Raw genomic sequence first — 21968 nt, 5'->3', positions numbered from 1 at the left:
TGGCTATAATCTCTTTACTGCTGAAGAAGGAAAATGAATGACTCCATCTGTGCATTAGCAGGGGAGTGTGTATTGCTCTCATTTGTTAAGGGTGCTGAACGTTGTCAGCAGACTGTTGGGGATTCAATTCCACCCTTTGCTGCAGACATGGGATTGTTGCGTGTCACATGTCTGTTTACATTCCAGCTCAGATTGCTGGCGTGAACGGAACTTCCGCTCTGTATTGCTTTTGTTTTTAGTCTCTCTCCGAGAAGACGGCAAGGAGAGATGCCATGTTTTCTTTGTCCTGATTTATGTATAATAAATGGTAGTTTAGTATGTGTCTACAGCCTCAAGCCTCTTCTGTTGCGCAGTTTACGCTGCTGAGTAAATTGTTCTCAAGTCTGCAAACTTGCAAATGCCGGAGCAGAGGTCGAGGGATCTCCACAGCGGCAAGGCTGAAGGGAGACACTCCAGCTGGGGCTGAGCCAGCTGGCCTTTCGACCCCCGATTCCAACAGAGACACCCCCCCCCACAGCTACAATTCCCAGTGTTTATTGGGAAGAGGGTCTGATGGTTAAGCCACCCAGGGAATTATGACACTGGGCAGGGAATAGGGCATCTCCCTAAGCTCTCTGCACCCTTAACAAATATCACCACCCAGAATTCTTTGAGGGAAGCTGTGGCTATATAAAAAGGCATCATAGCACTTTAAATGACTGCAAATGTGGCAAAGTGGTTTCATAGGTATGCCATACAGTCATACCTCATGTTACGGACGCTTCAGGTTACATGTTTTCGGGTTGTGGACCATGGGAAACCTGGAAGTACCGGAACGTCACGGATTACGTCCGTAACCCAAGGTTCCACTGTATATCAAAAAAGTGAAAATCCATACACAAAATTTGTTGAGCATTTTTTTAGCTTTGCTCAAAGTTGTTGAGATTTTTGAGCAAAAACGCAAAAAATAAGACGTTTTTGAGCTCTCTTTAAGGAAAATCGGCAGAAACAGCACTGCCGACCTGGGTTGCCATATGTCCAGATTTCCCCATTTTGCTGATTTCCGCCCAGACACTGCTTCCGACTGCAGTATTTCCATAGCTGCCAAGTTTTCCCTTTTCTCGCGAGGAAGCCTATTCAGCATAAGGGGAAATCCCTTTAAAAAAGGGATACCTTGGCAGCTATGAGTATTTCGGGTATGTCCAGATGTACAGCAACCCTAATTTAAACATATGGTGTGAATATGGCTGCAACCTGAGCCTTGGAAAGCACATAGAGCTGAAAGAGGAAGTGGGAAAGAATGCCCGTCTTCAGACTTCCTTCTTCAACTCCATGTGCTTTTCAAGGGATAGAAGGGTAACCCCCCTCTCTCCCCACCTCATGAACAAGGGGGCAGAGGTGGACTTCATGGGTGCCAGAGGAAGACCTAAAGGGCTAGGGCAACATTGCACCCAGGGGGTGAGCCTTAAGTTTGATTTTGCAGGACTCTCCTTATATGACACTGAAATATCTGTTGATATTATTGTTTGAGAAACTCCTGTTGCAAGACACATGGAAACTCTCGAGTAACAAAAGCGAAAGGACACAATGAGTTACTAGAACCGAGATTGCATTTCGCACTAACTTTTTATTTAAATAACGGATGAGAACACGACAGTTATTTTCTACTCGCAAAAACAATGACGTGGGATATCGGTTTTGTTCAACAGAAAAAAGGAAGCTTATTTATACAGAAAGAGGCTTAAAACAAACATAGCCATTCAAAGGTTCCAGAAGCGAGAAACTTTCTCCCATGTTATATATGTGTTAAAAACAGAATGATAAGAGTAGGGAGGGCCACCTGAGGTATGTGTTCCAGGGAGCTGCCAACACTATCAGGCCTCGTGGGGACATTTGGGGTTTTTCTAGTGAGCATCACTCCCACTGGTCAACTCTATCTTCAACTTCACCCCACCCCACCACCCAAAAGACTGTTCGTCATCTGCTTTGTCTCACTTTTCCAAGGGATCTGTGCAAAAGTCATGCCAAGGAGAAGTTATCTGAGCACATAGAAATGAAAAGAACTGGGAAAGAGTGTCACTTTTCCAACTTCCTCAGAAGGTTTATGGGCACATGGGGACGACTTCAAGGGTGTCATTGTGCCCACGGGCCCCTTGTTGGCAACCGCCGATGTATCCCACCCATGCTCACTGGGGGAATCTGCAATGCAAGATGCAGCTATAGCATTCCAGCCTCTGCTTACAAACCTGCAGTGCCTCCTGAGGTGGTGAGTTCCTCTGGTGATCAGCTCCCAGGCTCAACCCCTGGCATCACCAGGAAGAGCTGAGAAAGACCGCTGCGTGAAAGCAGAGCTTCTGTCAGCCAGCATGGACAATACTCAGCTGGAAAAACCAATGGTATAGTCCAGGCACGTCCAACAGGTAGATCGTGATCTACCGGTAGATCACTGGACGTCTGTGGTAGATCACCGGTAGATTACCGGCTCCCCTCAACTACTTTGGGCTCCCTAAAAAAAAGCTCAACAACCTCGAACCCCCAAAAGCAGGGTGTTATGTACTGAGCTGAATCCTAGAACAATAGGATTCAGAAACAGCGGGAGCTACCCAATCCAACTCCAGGTGGAAGTGAATCCGCAACCTGATTGGCCTGCTGGAGCAGCCAATCAGGCGGCTGGCAGAAGTGAATCTGCTACCTGATTGGCCTGTAGGAGCAGCCAATCAGGCTGCAGGCAGAAGTCAATCCACAATATAATTGGCCCACAGGTGTAGCCCTGAAGTAGCCAATCACGCAAGGCCCATTGTGTAAATAATGTATATAAGCAGATGGTTTTGGGAAAAGAGCCATTCTTCTTCTCCTCTTCTCCTTGATGACTATGAGCTGAATAAAGAGCATGAAATTCACTCTCGACTCCGAGTACATTTCACAGGGGTTTCCTTTCTTTAAAAAAGCCCAACAACTTAGACCTGAACCCCCCAAAATGGGGTAGATCACTGCCATTCTTTAACTCTGTGAGTAGATCGCAGTCTCTCAGGAGTTGGCAACCCCTGTATAGTCTTTCGTATGTATGGCAGATGTGCTCTCCCCTTCCCCAAACCTCTGGAGGGCAACTTTTTTTAAGAACGCTCAATCAAAAGCATGTGCCTCTCTCTTTAAGAGTCAAAAGTAAGAGAGAAACCAGTTTGAACGTGAAATAATGGCTATAATAATCTTCCGTAATAAACCCGATTCTCTCTGATCCTTCCAGTTGTATCAAAGAATCTAATGAGATCTTACTGTGTGTTTCCTCTCAGACGACATGGAACAAATGTCCACATTTTTGTAACCATTAAAATAACACTATCACTTTAGAGGCAGTGGCGCCTGCAGTACCGAACTCTGGGTGGTCCTGCCTGCCTTTTGGCTTAGCAGAGAAACGGGGCTGCTCCGAAAATCTATTAATTTTTATTGATTTAATAACATGTGCATACCGCTTAACTTTAAGAAATAAAGGCAGTAGGGGTTCCCGGCCCCCACCCCCAGTACACCGTGCAAGCTTCCTAAGTGTGCAGAAGCACATTGATTTTATAAGCTAAAAGGAAAAGGATATTGATAATAAAAATAAGAACCTGTGAGCTTCCAGGTCCTAGGGAATGTCAAGGGTGTCTGCTGTGGGGTGGGGTGGGGGGTTTATAAAATGGAGAGAAATGTGGCCTGCAAGATTCCCTAACGGATTATCTTCTATATTGCCTCCGAGGGTGGGCAGCAGCCACGGATAGACTTACCCTCTGTGGATTCGCTCCACCCCCTTTTTAAAGCCACCCCAATTGGTGGCCACCTTGTGGCAGTGAGTTCCACAGTTTTTAACTACCAGTATGTGCTGTCTGAAGAAGTGCCTCCTGAACCTTCTAATGTCCAGCTTTATTCGATGTCCCCGATGTGATGAGAAAAAACCCCTATTTGCTTACTCTATATAACATACATAATATTATACATTTCCATCTTGTCCCCTCCCTCCCTTCCCTGCAAGGCAGCTGCTTCAGCCCCTTGATCATTTTGGTTCCCCATTTTTGTACTTCCTTTTTTTGGGGGGGGGGGGAGAACAGGACATTTCTTTCCTATGCTTCAGAAGCCCCCAGATGCCCCATGTAGGAATGAAGTGCTCATGCTCAACATTGGCAAGTTAACTTTCCCCTCCTGGCAGCCCTTGGACATGGATAAAAGTCCCCTCTTGAAGCACGGAATAGGAGCAGTCCCTTCCCAGTCTCCAATTGTTATTGCTTTGTTTAGTGCTCTCTAAAAGTATTTTTTCACCCTGCTCTTTAGCTTAAAAAAAAGGGCTCCCTGAGCAGGTTTAGCACAATCGTCCTTGCTCTTTGATCTGCAATTTTCCTATTAAAAAAAATGACATGAAAGGAAAAAGGATTGGGAGGGAGAAGGAAGACAAGCAGCCCAGGTACCAGTTCTTCGTTTGCAAAGTACTTCTAAGTGTTCTTTCTAGGAGGGTGAAGCTAGTTGGCAGTCACAGCCAGGTTGCAATGATGTTCTCATTTCATTTCCACCTCCCAACAGCCCTTGGGCTCATAGCCCAGGCTAGTGCGGGCTGCCCAAATAGTGCTTCACAAGAGGGCCGGTCCCTGCCCCGAGGAGCTTACAATCTAAAATTCCATATGCGTGAAACCGCAGATGGGAGAGGGAGGAAAAAACAACGGAAGTTGCATTAATTAATGTATTTAAGACTTATGACATACCTAGGCAGCATCTTAAAAAGCAGATACATCACCTTGCCGACAAAGGTCCATATAGTTAAAGCTATGGTTTTCCCAGTAGTGATGTATGGAAGTGAGAGCTGGACCACAAAGAAGGCTGATCACTGAAGAATTGATGCTTTTAAATTATGGTGCTGGAGGAGACTCTTGAGAGTCCCAGGGACTGCAAGAAGACCAAACCTATCCATTCTGAAGGAAATCAGCCCTGAGTGCTCACTGGAAGGACAGATCCTGAAGCTGAGGCTCCAATACTTTGGCCACCTCATGAGAAGAGAAGACTCCCTGGAAAAGACCCTGATGTTGGGAAAGACTGAGGGCACAAGGAGAAGGGGATGACAGAGGACGAGATGTTTGGACAGTGTTCTCAAAGTCTGACCAAACTGCGGGAGGCAGTGGAAGACAGGAGTGCCTGGCATGCTCTGGTCCATGGGGTCATGAAGAGTCAGACACGAATAAACAACAAAAAGACTTAGTTGCCATAGGCAGTGTGTAGAGACTACAGAAGAGGTGTGGAGCCTGTGACCAGATGCTGCTCAACTACAACTCCCATAATCCCTAGCTGTTAGCCGTGCTGCAATTTTTCTTAAAAACAAAAAACATGACACGAAAGGAAAAAGGATTGGGTGGGAGAAGGAAAACTACCAACCCAGGAGCAGCTGATGGGAGATGGAGTCCAATGATATCTGAAGAGCCACAGGCTCACCCTCTGGACTAAGGGGCTGTTTCAAAGGGGCTATACACACACCACACATTCAAAGAAAATGACGCCTCTACAAAGAATTGTGGGAAGTGTAGTTTAGCCCTCACAGACCTACAATTCCCAGCACCTTTAACAGCCTACAGTTCCCAGGGTTCTTTGGGGGAAGCCTGTGTGCTTCAAACGTGTTTTCCATGTATGGTGTGTATGCAAACTTAAAAGCACATTCTCCCTGCCTCAAAGAATTCTGGGCACTGTAGTTTTCTTCAGCGCTTCTCTGTGAGCGGAAAACTACAGTGCCCAGAATTCTCCGAGGGAAAGAATGTCCTTCAAACTTGTTTCAAAGGTATACGTAGCATGTGTGCAGCCCAAAACGCCATGGGAAACCCTTTCTAAGAACAAAGCCGAACATGACAGATATGGAGGCCTCCTTTGTCCTATCCTTACTCGTTACATCGAAGTGCTAGTGATGCAAGACACTCAACCGAGATATTTTGTAAACAGAGATACTGCGACTTCCTTCGCACGAAGATCAGCGCTGCTCCTGGGTTCTTGTCTTCATTTTTCTTCTTTTATTTCTGATTCCATTTTCAACTGGGAAAAAAAGAATGCCGTATAAGAATTATATTAATACCATCAACAGGTATGTCATTTTAGGGTGTGAAACTTAATTTTTGCTAGTTTCTTCAGAGAGTGGTCTTTAAAATGTTTTTGGGTGTGAGGCATACAAATCTGCTATTATTTTTGTGACTGGACTACATTTAGCTTGGTAAGCATGAAGAAGCCCACAAGCTGCTTTCAGAAAAGAACAGGATTTTAATTTTAACCTCCTGAAAATGTCAGGTAATTCTATATTGTTGTTGTTGTTGTTATTGTTATTATTATTATTATTATTATTATTATTATTAAACTGCATTTATTTGGCAACCATTTTTAATTATTTCTATGCAATTTTACACACATTTTACATATCAGGCAAAACTAAATTGTGTTAATTTAACCGATATATCTATCAAGTTCCCAAGTCGTGTTAAAACTTTTAAGTACCCCTCATTTTTGGAATTTGAACGTTCTAGACACCCTAACACACGAGTCGTTGAAGCACATGCCTCATACGAACAAGGTTAGCAGACCAACCTGTTGAACTATAGAAACCAGATACATTTTACCTACAAAGGTGTGGAGAAAGCAGACAGGGGTAAGCTTTTTCTCCCTCTCTCATAATACGAGAACTCGGGGACATCCAACGAAGCTGAGTGTTGGAATATTTGGGACGTACAAAAGGGAACAATTTGTTCCCACAAGAGGCAACGATGGCCACCGACTCTGGACGGCTTTGACAAGAGGACTGGACCAGGCAAACCTTTGGCTTTCCAGAAGTTGCTGAACTACAACTCCCATCAACCCTCGCCATTCGGCATGCTCGCTGGGGCTGATGGGAATTGCAGTTCAGCGGTGTCTGGAGGGGCAAAAAGGTTCCCCACATCTGGATTAAGACAAATTCACGGAGTATAAATCCATCAGTATAAATCCACCTTTAAAGCCCTAAACGACCTCGGCCCAGTATACCTGAAGGAGTGTCTCCACCCCCATCGTTCTGCCCGGATACTGAGGTCCAGCACCGAGGGCCTTCTGGCTACAGGGAACCAGGCAGAGGGCCTTCTCGGTAGTGGCACCCACCCTGTGGAATGCCCTCCCACCAGAGGTCAAAGAGAATAACAAATGTATTTTAAATTTTTGTTGGAAGCCACCCAGAGTGGTTGGGGAAACCCAGCCAGATGGGAGGGGTACAAATAATAAATTATTTATTATTATTATTATCAATGGCTACCAGCCACGATGGCTGTGTTTCACCTCCACAGTCGGAGGCCACATTTCTCTGAATACCAGTTGCTGCAGGCCGCAAGGGCATCTGGCAGTGCCGGATTTCCAAATTGGCAGAGCATGTCTCTGGGCCCTTTTAGGGGCCCTGCGACAACGGATCAAAATAATATTGATGTGATCTTGAAATAAAATTGCAATCTAGCTTTCTTAGTTCAATGTTATACCACCAGAGCCTGCGCATGAGAAGGGCCAGAGATTTTGACTATGCAGGGTTTAATCCGGCACTGGCATCTGTTTAACCATTTCGAAAGCAGGACAAGGTGGGCCTCTGGCCTGATCCAGCAGGCGGGCTCGGTCTCTTCTTATAGACGTGTGGGGCTGGACAGAGATATGCGAGTGGGATTCCTAAGTGGTCTTGGCCACACTGGCTGCTGACTCCCAGCCTCAATGTCACCCGCAAGATATGCCTCCAGATATCAGGGACTGGACTGAGGAGGAATGGGGGAGACCGCCCCCTCCTCCTCCTGCACTTCCCAGAGAAGAGGGAGACAGTATAGATTCAGAACAGTGGTTTGCAGAAGGTCACAGTTTAGAGGCTGCAGAGGGTAAAAGCTGGGGAATATTGGGAGAGGAGCAAGAGGAAGAAGCAACACCAGGGGAGAAACAGCTGACAGACTCAGTGTCTTTGGAAAGCATGCCAAACCCGCCCCCCCCGCCCCCGCCTCTCTCAGGACTCAGCAGGCATTGAGAACAGGAGAACAGAAAGCTCAGAGGCAGAAAGTGTCAGTTTCTTAGTGCAGGAAGTATTGATCTGATGTGTAGAGATATTTCCTATGCTACTTAATTCAAGAGGGTTCTGGAAGCTTCCAGAAGATTCTCTGTGTGAAAGAAACAAGCAGAAGGTTCATGATGTTTGGGTTATTCCTTCAGAGAAGGAGAACAGCTGGCTTAAACTGGTCCTGTTATCTCTTCTGTCAAGGTTATGCTGACTATGATAAGACTATGATAAGACAACAGGAGCCTGGGTTTCTCTCTTTCTTTCTGGTGTGGTGTTCTGTACAAAGTGCTTAGTGTTAAGTTTTAGTCTTATTATAAGTTATTCTAAGTTTAAGTTAGGTCTGTCGCAACTGGATTTCTTATGGACAGTGCCAATCCTGAAAATATAGGATTTGTGACCATGATGCTCTTTGCCTTCAGTAGCAGTAAAGCTCTACTGGATGAATTATTCATTGCCTCTGGTCTATTTTTTGGGGGAATCCTGCAATGTGTTTAAGTTTTTACTCTGCTAACTATACATTGGAATCTGCTCAGGATCAATATTGAGTAGAATTCCATGACAGATCAACCGGCAAAGGGATGACGTGTGATAGGAGAGACGGAAGGGGTGGGACTTTACTCGGAGCAATGCCATTACTGGAAAGGAGAGGCACTTTTCAAAGCCTCTCTCTGTGAATACTGAATAAAAGACTTGGTAAGAGCTCTTCTTGTCATCGGCTTCTTGGCTGCCCACCGTGGGAGGGGTCAGATTCCCTGAAGCCTGACACCAATGCCCTGTCTTAAGAGCCAGGCACTTCACTTGCCTTGAGATAGAAAGAGCAGCTCTCGTGATGAATAGGGTGCTGCACGACCGGGATGCCATGGATCCTGGAAAGTGGTCGCTTTGGCGCAAAACACACCCCACACTCGAGACACTTGAAGCGTTCCTCTCCTGTGTGCGTCCCCTGGTGGTAAACAAAGGACGACCTGTCGGAATAAGACTTCCCGCACTCCAGGCACTGGTAAGGTTTCTCTCCCGTGTGGGACCTTTCGTGGCAAACGAGGGACGACCGGAAGGAGTAAGATTTCCCACACTCCAGGCAGGTGTACGGCTTCTCCCCTGTGTGGACCCTCTCGTGGCATATGAGGCCCGACTTGTCGGCGAAGCTTATCAGGCACTCCACACACTGGTAAGGCTTCTCCCCGGTGTGGGTCCTCCGGTGGCAAACCAGGGACGACCGACTGGCAAAGCTCCTCCCGCACTCAAAGCAGTTGTACGGCTTCTCTCCCGTGTGGCCTCTCTCGTGGTACTGGAGCGACGAGCGGTCGGCGAAATCCTTCCCGCACTCCAGGCACTTGAAGGGCTTCTCTCCGGTGTGGCCTCGGTAGTGGTAGGTGAGGGACGAGCGGCCCGCGAAACACATCCCGCATACCGAGCACTTGTACGGCTTCTCCCCCGTGTGGATTCTCTGGTGGTCGTCAAGGTTCGACTTCCGGGAAAAGTACTTCCCACACGCCAAGCACTTGAAAGGCTTTTCTCCCGTGTGGACCCGCCGGTGTTCAATGAGAAGGCCCTTGTGAGGGAAACACTTCCCGCACTCGAAGCACTTGAAAAGCTCCTCGTGGACTCTCTGGTGACCAACGAGCTTCGACTGCTGAGCAAAGGACATCCCGCACTCCATGCATTTGTGAGGCTTCTCGGTCATGTGGAGTCTCCGGTGACCGGAAAGGTTCCCTTTCCGAGCGAACGACTTCCCGCACTCCAAGCACTTGTAAGGCTTTTCCCCCGTGTGGATGCGCATGTGCGTTGCCAGGGTGGACTTGAAATCAAAAGACTTCCCGCACTCCGAGCATTTGTGAGGTTTCTCTCCCGCGTGGATTCCCTGGTGACCGACGATGACTGTTTTGATGTCAAAACCTTCCTCAGATTCGGAGGACTGAGAAGATTTCTCGGCCACGTGGACTCTGTGGTGCGTCAAAAGCTCTGAAAACCCAGGAAAACATTTCCCGCAATCCACGCATTTATACGGTCTCCAGGTTGAGTGGCATCTCCGATGTTCAAGGAGGACGGACATGTCAGAGAAGCATCTTCCGCACTCTGGACACACGTTTTTCTTCTTCAAGTCTCCTGTTGGGATAAAACACACCAGCAAAATTTACTCTTCGAGTCTGGAAGAAAACGCTTCACCTAACGTTCATGAGTATTTAGCTGAAATCCTTTGCACACCTACAGGTGAAACTTGGAAAATTAGAATATCGTCGAAAAGTAATGCAACTTATTATTTTTTCTTTTTCTTTTAATTTTTACAAATGCTTTCTTTTGGAAATTCCACAGTAATAAAACAAATAGTTACAATAATACAAAAATAAACATCGCTATTACATTTCATTTCATTAATTCCATTCCATTTATAACTGACCCGCCTAACGACAAATAATTACAATTACAACAAATAAAGGCTTGACATATCTTGCTTTGCATGTCATGCATCTATCTCATATTACTGGTTTCACCTTTTAAGTTGCGTTACTGAAATAAATGCACTTTTCGACAATATTCTAATTTTCCAAGTTTCACCTGTAATGTAACCCACTGAATTCCCTGAGGCTTCCTTCTCAGCAGTGGTGCTAGTAAGTGGCTTTTTGTTATGGACTTAATCTAGACCAGGGTTTCCAAATCAGGTCTCCAGCTGTTTTTGGACTCCAATTCCCATCATCCTTGACCACTAGCCCTGCTAGCTAGGGATGATGGGCGTACTAATGTGAGAGGGCTTTTTTCGGATGACAAATAAAAAGGACAGTGTTGAGAATGGATTAAATACAAGCACTGCATCCTGATTTGGTAATTTGTTTCCCTGCTGTTTTATTTTCAAAATGGCTGGGGGGGGGAAGAGATTATTGACATTATTGCAGATCTCCGAGCAGAGGTGTTCATGCAGGCAGGGTCTCACTCTGGATGCAGCCTTGTTGGCCCCACTCTGGCTGTCTCACCTGAGGTTGCCTTGAGCGCCTCTTCCCCCAGGCGCCGAAGAGTAGCCACCCACGGCTCTTTCCCTTGCTCCAGCTGGCAAATCAGGGCCGGCTTGGGGTCTTCAGATCCTCCTTGGGAAATCAGAAGGCGGGGGGGAAATCAAGAGGTATTTGCCTGAACTCCCATACCTATATTTCATTCATTTGCTATGTTCACGCAGGTCAGGGGTGGGGACCTGACATTCCCAGGGCCACATGCCTCTGGTGGGCGTGGCCAGAGGCAAAAGTGGGCGGAGCAATTGATGAAAATTTTACTTTCGCACAATAGGCTAGTTCAGGCATCCCCAAACAGCGGCCCTCCAGATGTTTTGACGTACAACTCCCATGATCCCTAGCTAACAGGACCAGTGGTCGGGGAAGATGGGAACTGTAGTCCAAAACATCTGGAGGGCCGAAGTTTGGGGATGCCTGGGCTAGTTTCTACACATGATTGTTATTCAGAGGCATTTACTGGCTCCGAAAGTGGAAGTGGGACACGGCTGTCATTGTTTTCGATTATTAAAAAATAATTACACCAAACTCCTTCTCCTAAATAAAAGGGGAAGGCAATATACGCATTTGTTTTACTTGCAAAAATTTCTCTTCCCCCAACTTTAAAGGGGAAAAAATGGATCATGGGATGAACAGTGTAAAGTCAACAATTGCGTTCATAATAAAAGTACAAAACGCATCACAGAATAATAGATCCGCTTGATGCATCAAACATAGCTGGGTCCCCTCCACAGGGAAAGTGTGGGTGAACAGGTGAGTTTTAAGCAGACGCCTGGATTCCAGTGCTGCAAATGACTTCCAGCTGCCCATTTGGGAGTGCATTCCAACTGCCCAGTTTAACTATTGTAAATTAGAGATCTAGAAGAGGCAGGAGGATTGGAAACCTTTTGTAGAATATTCAAAGCATCATTGTAAACATGTAAAAACACAGGTAGGATCTGAATGAAGAACTGCAGTAAAATGAGTATTTGGGAACAAGTGGAAAGCAAAGTACACAGATGCAGCAATATTAGAAAAGATAGGGAAACCCCAGAGGGGTGGAGGGGAAGTCAAATGGCAAGTGGAAATCAATTGGAAAGTATTAAATTTGTAAACCTTCGAAACTTACAAATAAGAATGGAAAAGGGTGGGGTCTGCATTCCAAGGGACAGAATCTGCCACACTAAAAGCCCTGGATGTAGCAGACATAAGGCAAAGCAAACTTCTGCTCCATATGACATCAACAAAGTCTTCTGGCCGAAATGGGAAAGGAGGCTGCTTACCCAACGAGGCGACGTTCCCATAATTCTCCAGCATGACCTCCTTGTACAAGGACCTTTGGGCCGGATCGAGCAAAGCGGCCTGGCCCTCCGTGAAATATACGGCCACATCTTCAAAGGTCACTGGCCCCTGTAAGGACAAAGAGAACTCAGCCAAGCCCAAGAATCCCTGTAAGTGGCAAATGTAGAAGAAAATCCTACGGGTACTAGAAAGGACCCGTGAGACCTGTTCGTAGCTCTATAGATGCAAATAAAAAATGTATACTTCACTGTAAAATATGGGGAAAGTGATGAATGACATTGGAATTAATTGTACAACAGTCTCCAGCTCGCAAATCGGCAATAAAACTTTTTTTGTTCCGTTTTACCGTATGTCTGTTTCAGCAGCGATATTGTAAAAGCCAATTTCTGTAAGATTGCAAATTTAAGCCACACTTTAACTTTTCACAGTCAGAATTTTTTGGGGGGGGAGGGGGAAGTGTGGCATATATTCGGGCCAATAAAAGTACCTGATTTGCACTTCACATCCATCCTTTGAAGTTCACATTTCCCTGAATTTTGCATTGTAGTTTTCCAAGCAAATGGTAAGTACAAAAATGCATATATCAGAAGAAAATGTCCATAAAAATGCAGCTATTATTATTATCATTTGTTACAAACACCACCTGCCATTCACTAGCAGGTCCCAGGGCAGGGTATGACAATTTAAGATTCAGAATTTGAAACAGCTCAAACAGATTGCGGTCATGGAAATAGGGTGGGCTCCAAAAACACCTCAGGTGTCTAAGGCAGTGTTTCCCAACCTTGTGCCGCCAGCTGTTTTTGGACTACAACTCCCATCATCCCTAGCTATCAAGACCAGTGGTCAGGAATGATGGGAATTGTAGTCCAAAAACAGCTGGAGGCACAAGGTTGGGAAACACTGGTCTAAGGCACCTAAAGAGGTGCATCTTCAGCATTCACCAAAATCTGAATACCAAGGTGCAGGACGCACCTCTGTGGGGAGGGAGCCCCACAATTTAGGAGCTGCCACAGAGCATCGCCTCTCCTGGGACGCTGCCACTCTGAACTTCTCAACAAGAAGGAAGAACCAAGAAGAGAAGGAGACGGCTTGGTTGGAGGCAATAATGCCTCTGGATACCAGTGCTGGAAACTCCATGGATTCCAGAACAAAATATTGCGTGCACAGAGCCATATTATTACAGACATCTCTTACCTGAACCGGGTCTGTTTCGTTCATTTTCTTTGCAGTGGAATGAGAGGATAATCCAGTTTGAGTCTGGGCTATGGTTCTGTACTCTGTGGGCTGAAAAAAAGCAATGAATTTCGGAGTGATGCTTTCCCCCAACAACAATGGGTTACAACAATGTAATATACAGTTATTAAAACGAACAGAACCATAGAGTTGGAAGGGATCCTCTAATTCAACCCTCTGCAATGCAGGAATCTCAGCGAAAGCATCCCTGACAGATGGTCATCCAACCTCTGCTTCAAAACCTCCAATGAAAACCAGTCCACCACCTTCCGAGGAAGTCCATTCTACTGCTCTTACCGCCAGAAAACTCTTCCTAATTTTTAATCGTAATCTCCTTTCTTGATTGATTGATTGATTGATTATGGTTCTTGACCAGCACACATAAATATGCAATACATAAAACAATAAAAGAAAAACAGTAATAATCTAAAAATAGGCAATAAATATAGGTTTTAACAATTGTTTAAAAGAAAACTGATTAAAAGGAGTGTTACTAGGTACTTAGGGAGGTAGACTACAGCAATTAATAACACTGGGTCCTCTTTAGCTAGTCCTGAAGATGTTCTGAAGATATTTGGACACTGCTAATTAGATTAGACCGAATTTTTATAATCTCCTTTCTTGTTTTTTGAACCCACTAGTTCTACCCTCTACAAGCTTGCTCCGTGTTCCTTGCGACAGCCCTTCAGACGGCTATCGCATCACCGCACAGTCTTGTCTTCTCTAGGCATACCCAACTCCTTCAACCATTCCTCAAAAGGCTTGGTTTCCAGACCCTTGATCATCTATATTGGTTGCCCTCCTCTGCACATGTTCCAGCTTGTCAACGTCCTTCGTAAATTTTGGTGCCCAGAGCTGGACACAGTATTGCAGGTGTAGTTTGACCAAGGCAGAATAGACTGGGACTATGACTTCTCTGGGATGCAGGTGGCGCTGTGGTCTAAACCACAGAGCCTAGGGCTTGCCGATCAGAAGGTCGGCGGTTCGAATCCCACCTAGCAGTTCGAAAGCATGTCAAAGTGCAAGTAGATAAATAGGTACCGCTCCGGTGGGAAGGTAAACGGCATTTCCGTGCGCTGCTCTGGTTTGCCATGCTGGCCACATGACCTGGAAGCTGTCTGTGGACAAACGCCAGCTCCCTCGGCTATAGAGCGAGATGAGCGCGCAACCCCAGAGTCGTCTGCGACTAGACCTAATGGTCAGGGGTACCTTTACGACTTTCCTTGATCTGGACACTAGACTTCTGTTGATGCAGCCTAGAATGGCATTAGCTTTTTTTGCTGCTGCATCACACTGTTGACTCATGTTCAGCTTGTGGTCCACTAAGACCCCTAGATCCTTTTCACATGTACTTCTGGCAAGCCAGGTGTCGTCCCCCACCCCCCATCCTATATTTGTGCATCTGGTTCTTCCTGCCTAAGTGCAGAGCCTTACATTTGTCCCTAGTGAAAGAAGACAGCTACAATTATAGAGCCAGTGTGGTGTAGTGGTTAAGAGCGGTAGACTTGTAATCTGGGGAACCGGGTTCACGTCTCCGCTCCTCCACATGCAGCTGCTGGGTGACCTTGGGCTAGTCACACTTCTTTGAAGTCTCTCAACCCCACCCACCTCACAGGGTGTCTGTTGTGGGGGAGGAGGGGAAAGGAGATTGTTAGCCGCTTTGAGACTCCTTCGGGTAGTGATAAAGCGGGATATCAAATCCAAACTCTTCTACTTACAGTATTATTATTTTAAAAAGCAAACCAATCATTCAAATAAGCCGTTCCAACCAAACAGCTTCAGAAAAAGAGATCGGTCCCACAAAACAAAGTTCCTTAACTGTCCACCCATCTCTTTTAACAAAACAAAACAAAAGCTGATTCAGGCCGTCCGGAGTGAATGGGTGGTTTTCAACGCTAGTGGATTGCGCAACATGTTCCTTACACAATAACAGCACATTAACGGTGGGTTTATGCTGCTTTTGTTTGCTCGGCAATGGTTCCCCGATGCTGCCACATGACTGCTGACTGGAGGGGAGCTGTAACTCCACAAAAATGGGGAGCGTGAACATTTGTGGTATGAAAAGTGACAGAATTTCAGCAGGAAGCTACGGAATATGCATCAAATGCAAAATGGAGCGGCACAACCATCTCCAAACAACTGCAAGTGTAGACAGTTTTGGGAGTGGGGTTGTGTGTTGCCTTGCCCAGAGCATCAGGAGGAAAATCACCACAAATACACAATGAAAAGGGTGTCTTGCAAGAGGCCTCATACGCCAAAATAACTTGCGAAGCCTTGGATGCTATTCACTGTGACTTGGCTGAGGGGTTGCAAATTGCCTCCCCCCCCCCAAAGCAGATAATTATACTTTATATATGAAGCAAAATGTAAAGACTCCCTATTATATTATTTACCAGATCTCAGTGAATAAAGCAATTTCTCTCCAGGTAAGAAAAATCAAATTAAAAAAGAGGGGGGGAAAGCAGATTTGGGCTAGAGTCTGTGAGTTAATGTGGTTTTTTCTTTTCTTACAAATGCAATAAATTAAACAACAAACTAAAATGCATAATAAAGAATAAACATAAAGGGAAGAGGAATAACAAGTTTAAATAGCTGAAGAAATAATGTATAGCATAAAATATATATCATAGCAGGGTACAAAGTTCGAATTGATTGCAAAATATATCAGGAATGCATAAAACGTCACCAGATAAAATCTCACTTAGCAGATATGTGCCAGCCATGAGACTGGTTGGTCCTATAAATCACAAACAGCCCCCCAACCTGAGGCAAAATATGAGGGTCCCCATTACTGTTATGATGATTTATTAAATTTCTATACAGTACTGCCCTTCATCCAAGGATCGCAGGGCGGTTTATAATATAAAAACACAAAAATGTGCTCCATAATAACAAGCAAAAACAATATGCGCTGCAATTGCCCTTGGCAGCACATATTTTATAGGATCAGTTTTACCAGAAAAGGCAACGGGCACAACTTTTTAAAACCACATGCTTAAAGAGTAGCAAGATGCAGCCTTCCATTCTTGAGAGATCACTAAACTAGCGGCAAGCGGCAGGTATCAAATTAATTAATTAATTAATTAATTAATTAATGCTGCGAATCCTGCATTGCAGGGGGTTGGGCTAGATGACCCTGAGGGTCCTCCTGCCCAACCCTAACATACTGATTCTAACTGTTGGCAAATAAGATCAGTCTTAGCACCCTCAAAGACAGATAAAAGGCGTAACTGAGCATCCAAAGTGACCCGTTTCCCACTAGCAAAGTGGTCTCCTTACCCATGGTGAAACACCACGGTAAAGAGTCTCCGAAGCCAAACGGCTTGCCTGCCCATAGGATCACAGAATTGTAGAGTCAGAAGGGACACAGAGGGTCATCTAGTCCAACCCGCTGCAATGCAGGAATCTCAGCTAAAACATATGATGACCATAAAGTAAAATAAAATAATAAATAAAAATAATAAATCAGCACTTGATCTTGGCTTTGCCTTAAGGGATCTCTCCCTGCTCCCCGCTCCCTTCTACCTTGTTATCATGGATGCTTTAGCTGCAATTCCTGCATTGCAGCGGGTTGGGCTAGATGACCCCCGGGGTCCCTTTCCAACTCCACCATATGATTCCGTGACAGGGACCCTGTCTCCTTTTAATCCAGTCAGTCCATTGAGCTTCATTGTTGCCTGCTCGGGCTGGCAGAAGCTTTTCAGGGGGTTTCAGGCAAGTGTCACTCCAGACAGGCCAGAGATTTGGACCTTGCACCTTCTGCATGCGGAGCAGCTTCCACGACCCTCCTGCTCCCCCAAGCAAGGTGGAGGCTCTTTATTATTATTATTATTATTATTATTATTATTATTATTCCACTGCATGTAATTTAAGGCAGATCCTGCAAGGGGGGGAGCACACCCCTCTCCCCCATTTATTCCAGGCACTTACAGCAGGACAAGCTCCCTCTCTCTCCCCCCACCCACCCCAGATCTGCCCCCCCCCCGCTTCCCAGCACTCACAGGCTGTGCAGGATTCAAGCAGGCAAGCAAGGAGGGTCCTTACAGCCCCCGGGATGTGGGGCTGCAGGGCCCCGATTTCCCAACAAAGCTGCTTCCCCTCCGGGAAGGCATCGCCCCCCTCCCCGCCAGTGACCTCACCGCAGCAGGATCCCCTCCCCTCCTTTGAAAATGGGGGTTAAAGGCATTGTGTGCAAGGAATGCTGGGACTTGTAGTGCTTCTCCCTCCAGCACCTTTTCCTGACCCAAAGCTTTATGGGGTTTGTAGTCTTTCCTGGCTTCTGGGAGGAAATTTTGGAAGAGGCTTATCTGCATTCCCTTTCAGGGCATGAACAGTCAAGGGCAGGGGTCAAGATAACAAACTTTTTTTATATCAAAGAATGGAAATGGTTTATTGAATATTTACGGATAAATTGCAAACAGATAAAAACATTGTAATAACCTGCAGTTTTATAATATATATTTAAAGTAGATAAATAAATGAACAAATTAAATGAATTTGGATACGCAGAAGATATTAAAAAATAAATTTAAGGAACCACAGAAAAAGGGGGAAGGAAGTCAAGTTTTGACATGTTAAAATGATTGTAAAATTAATGAAATGTATAAAACTGAAAAGCATTTTTGTAAAAGAAATTATTTTTTAAAATGCTGCGCCATATCCATATCCATATGCAATGGCAGGATTCAGGCCCCCTTCTGAGCTAAATCCTACAGCCGAGACTCTTAGAAGCAGAAGATGAATTGCTATAAACAGCACTTCTTCTCTGCCAGCCAATCCCCGCCTCAGTCTCCCAATCTCAGCCAATCAGGATCCTCAATTGCAAACGGGCGCCGCCCCCGGCGGCCCAAAGCGTTGCTGGGAGTTGTGGTTTTCCTTTTCCCCGGGAACCTTTCCAGGCGAAAGGGTTGCTGGGATCCGTAGTCTTTGCCTTCGTCTTGCTCGCGGAGTCTGCTTTTCCTAGAGAGGCTCTACGGAGCGAAGAGGAGGCGGAGGAAGGAGCGTCACTTCCGGGCCTCCCAAGCCTACCGTGGGAAAGTGGCCCTCGCCTTTCCCACGGGTGCAGGATGAACGACTCCAGCGGGGCTGGTGAGTTGAAATAGAATGGAAGTAGAATGAATGAATGAATGAATGAATGAATGGCCAGTAGCCATTGAAAATCCTCCTTCAATTTGCCTAACACTTTTAAAGCCAGCCAAGATGGCAGCCCACCCCAACATTTTATGGTAGTAAGATGGGAAGGTGCAAGAGAGGGGCACCCTTTTGAGGCCGGATTTCCCTTCTCCAGGTAGCACCAGACCCAGCGTGGCTGGGAGGTGGTTGTCACAGACTCCTAACCCCCAACTCTCATGAGTCTCACCCAGCATAGACAACGATCAGGTATGATGGGAGTTATAGCTCAGTTGGTAAAGCATAAGCCTCTTAACCTGCGGGTTGTAAATTCAAAACCCCACATTGGAAAAAAGATTCCTGCATTTCAGGGGGTTAGACTAGATGGCCCTCATGGTCCCTTCCAACTCTACAATTCTATGACATCTGGAGGGTCACGGGTTTCCATGCCTTTTGCTTAAAACACATCTGTGTCTTGAATGAGTGAATTTGTGCCCTATTTTGAAGGTCCTGTTTCATCCTTGCTCTCTTTAAATGTCACTATCTATACGTATATTTGCCAGCAGATGCCGTTTGGGAGAATGAGGAGCAGAAGGAAATAACATCCAGGATGTCACCAGGAAGGATCATGACCGAGGAGGTGGAAATGAAGATTGGGAACCCAGATGAACCACATAGACGGGATGAAACCCTACCAGAGGACGGCAGGAAAGAATCCTCTGCTTTTCAAGGTGGAGACCTCCCAGATGTTCAGGAGATGATAGACACTGAAGAGGACAGGAATAAATGTATCACATGTGGGAAAGTATTCAGAGATGACTCAAACCTTAAGCGGCATCAGAGAACCCACACAGGAGAAAAACCCTACCAGTGTTTGTATTGCGGGAAGAGTTTTAGCCGGAACACGAACCTTGCTTCACATCACAGAACCCACACAGGGGAGAAACCGTATATGTGTTCCATTTGTAGCAAGACCTTTTGTGATAAATCGAGCCTTAACCGACATCAGAGAACCCATACAGGGGAGAGACCGTATGAGTGTGACGAGTGTGGGAAGAGCTTTGATCTGAGTCAGTCTCTCATTAGCCACCAGAGAACCCACACGGGAGAGAGGCCCTATAGGTGCTCGGAATGTGGGAAGACTTTCAACCGGAGTCAGAACCTCTGTAGCCACAAGAGAATCCACACGGGAGAGAAACAGCACAAGTGCTCGGAATGCGGAAAAAGTTTCAGCCGCAGCCAGAACCTTACGAGGCATCAGAGCAGCCACACAGAGGATAAACTGTATAAGTGCCATGAGTGTGGGAAAAGCTTCCGTCTCAGCCAGTCCCTTATAAGTCACCAGAGAATTCACACGGGAGAGAAACCATATACGTGCTCCCAGTGCGGGAAAAGCTTCAACCGAAGGCAGAACCTTATCAGCCATCAGAGAATCCACACTGGAGAAAAACAGTACAAATGTTCGGAATGTGGGAAAAGCTTCAACTGGAGCCAAGATCTCCTCCGTCATCAGAGGATCCACACAGGAGAACAACCCTATCGCTGCACGGAATGTGGGGAACGCTTCAATCGGCGAGAGAATCTTATCAGACACATGAGAATACATCTGGGAGACACCACTTAAGTTGTAATGGGGGGGGAGTGATCAGAAGCCAGTTCCTTATCATTCATTTGACAATCCACTTTTATTTTTAAAACCATGCCATTAGAGAGATCTTTGGTGCGACCACATTTCGAATAGTGTATACAGTTCTAGTTGCCTCACCTCAAAAAGGATATTGTGGAGTTGGGAAAGTTTCCGAAAAGAGCAACCCAAATGATCAAGGGAATGGATTGACTTCTCCGCCCTGTGTCAGAATTGGGATTGTAAACTCCTGAAGGACAGAAACCTATCTTCTTAATATTACTTTGTAACAAAACATGCCCAACACCATTTGTATTCAAATACTTTAAAAGGTTTACATCCCCTAGAAAAAATATGTTCCATCGTAAGGCAGAATGTAAGTGTGTGACAAAAAGTAGCTTCAAACATGCCTTGTTTTCCTTGTTGGGTTTTTTTTTTTGCTTCACTTAATATTTATTAAACTGATATCCCGCCTTTATTTCTGAAGGAGTCTATATGCAATGCATTGCTAGCAACAGGAGATTTACTCAGAAAATTTTACTACCCCCATCATTCAGCCCAGACACTGAGGTCCAGCACCGAGGGCCTGTGAGAAGTGAGGTTACAGGGAACCAGGCAGAGGGCCTTCTCGGTAGTGGTGCCTGCCCTGTGGAATGCCCTCCCATGAGATGTCAGGGAGATAAATAACTATCTGACTTTTGGAATACACCTGAAGGCAGCCCTATTTAGGGAAGTTTTTAATGTTTGATGTTTTATCATGTTTTTAATATTCTGTTGGGAGCTGCCCATAGAGGCTGGGGAAACCGAGCCAGATGGATGGAGTATAAATAATAAATTATTGTTATTATTACTAAATCCCATGGTGCTTGCTTCTACACCTGTCTTTGCCAACCTGGTGGCATCCAGATGTTTCAGACTACAACTCCCATCAGCCCCAGGCAGCAGGTGAATTTGCCTGATTTTTGATATGACTGAACTCATAAATTGCACTGTGCATTTAAAAACCACTCCTCTTCTTCTTCTTCTTCTTCTTCTTCTTCTTCTTCTTCTTCTTCTTCTTCTTCTTCTTCTTCTTCTTCTTCTTCTTCTTCTTCTTCTTCTTCTCCCCCTCCCCCTCCTCCAAATTCCAGGGCAGTGCTCACTAGTAATAAATCAACTAAGATTTGTTTTGCCTTTGGTATAATAACTTAGAAGCTGCATTATTCTGAGTAAAACCTCTGGTCTGTCTAGCTCTGTATTGTTGTCGTTCATTGACAGCGGCTTCTCCAGGATTTCATAGAATAAAAGAATCGTAGAGTTGGATGAAGGAGATGCCACTCCACCATAATTGATGACTTAGGGAAACAGGCTGAGAAGCAGTTGCACACACATATGTGTAAAACCCATTCATGGCACAAGGATCCTGGGAACTGTAGTTGACTCATTTCCCAGACTACAACTCCCATCACCTCTGGCTGTTGGCCGTGCTGGTTGGGGAGGTGGAATCCAATACCTAGTGGGGTGGGGCACAGGATCAAATCCCACTCACCCCCGGGCTAAGGGGTTGTTTCATTAAACAACATTGTACATTAAAAGCACATGACTTCCCCCTCCGCCCAAATGATCCTGGGAATTGCAGTTCATCCCTCACAGAGCTACAATTCCCAGCCCCCTTAACAGGTAAAAAGGGTAAAGGTCCCCTCAAAGAATCTGGAAACTT

At 45.7% G+C, this 21968-nt stretch overlaps 2 protein-coding genes across 3 annotated transcripts; one reads left to right on the top strand and one right to left on the bottom strand.

The window, feature by feature from the left end:
- Positions 1-1586: 1586 nt before the first annotated feature.
- LOC148687099 (uncharacterized) lies at positions 1587-17700 on the bottom strand. Its single transcript, XM_088664033.1, has 6 exons — positions 17538-17700; positions 13498-13587; positions 12285-12411; positions 10993-11103; positions 8826-10129; positions 1587-6015 (listed from the first exon to the last, which is right to left on the bottom strand). The coding sequence occupies exons 2-6, from the start codon at positions 13519-13521 to the stop codon at positions 5980-5982; spliced, it is 1602 nt and encodes a 533-aa protein (XP_088520159.1). The 5' UTR covers positions 13522-13587; positions 17538-17700; the 3' UTR covers positions 1587-5979.
- A 609-nt stretch (positions 17701-18309) lies between these two features.
- On the top strand, positions 18310-20678 carry LOC118081336 (uncharacterized). Of its 2 annotated transcripts, none has more exons than XM_088664182.1 (2): positions 18310-18624; positions 19212-20678. In XM_088664182.1, exons 1-2 carry the CDS (start codon positions 18603-18605, stop codon positions 20267-20269), a joined length of 1080 nt encoding a protein of 359 aa, XP_088520308.1. In that variant the 5' UTR covers positions 18310-18602; the 3' UTR covers positions 20270-20678. The 2 variants fall into 2 exon arrangements, with proteins under 2 accessions (XP_088520308.1, XP_088520309.1); XM_088664183.1 differs by having other exon boundaries at positions 18340-18624; positions 19209-20678.
- The last annotated feature ends 1290 nt before the right edge of the window (positions 20679-21968 follow it).

Source organism: Zootoca vivipara, chromosome 2 (assembly GCF_965207765.1).
Source record: "Zootoca vivipara chromosome 2, rZooViv2.hap1.1, whole genome shotgun sequence".
Lineage (NCBI taxonomy): Eukaryota > Metazoa > Chordata > Lepidosauria > Squamata > Lacertidae > Zootoca > Zootoca vivipara.
The sequence above is the reverse complement of the archived record's forward strand: the minus strand, read 5'-3'. Positions and strand labels throughout refer to the sequence as shown.

Bases quoted from the DNA above. Each gene is read 5' to 3' on its own strand.
- LOC148687099 (XM_088664033.1), bottom strand. From the start codon at position 13,521: ATGAACGAAACAGACCCGGTTCAG. The intron at 12,412-13,497 runs GTAAGAGATGTC...TTGTCCTTACAG, and splicing joins ACGAAACAGACCCGGTTCAG to GGGCCAGTGACCTTTGAAGA. The intron at 6,016-8,825 runs GCAAGTGAAGTG...TTTTTTTCCCAG, and splicing joins GCTGCTCTTTCTATCTCAAG to TTGAAAATGGAATCAGAAAT.
- LOC118081336 (XM_088664183.1), top strand. From the start codon at position 18,603: ATGAACGACTCCAGCGGGGCTG. The intron at 18,625-19,208 runs GTGAGTTGAAAT...TATATTTGCCAG, and splicing joins GAACGACTCCAGCGGGGCTG to CAGATGCCGTTTGGGAGAAT.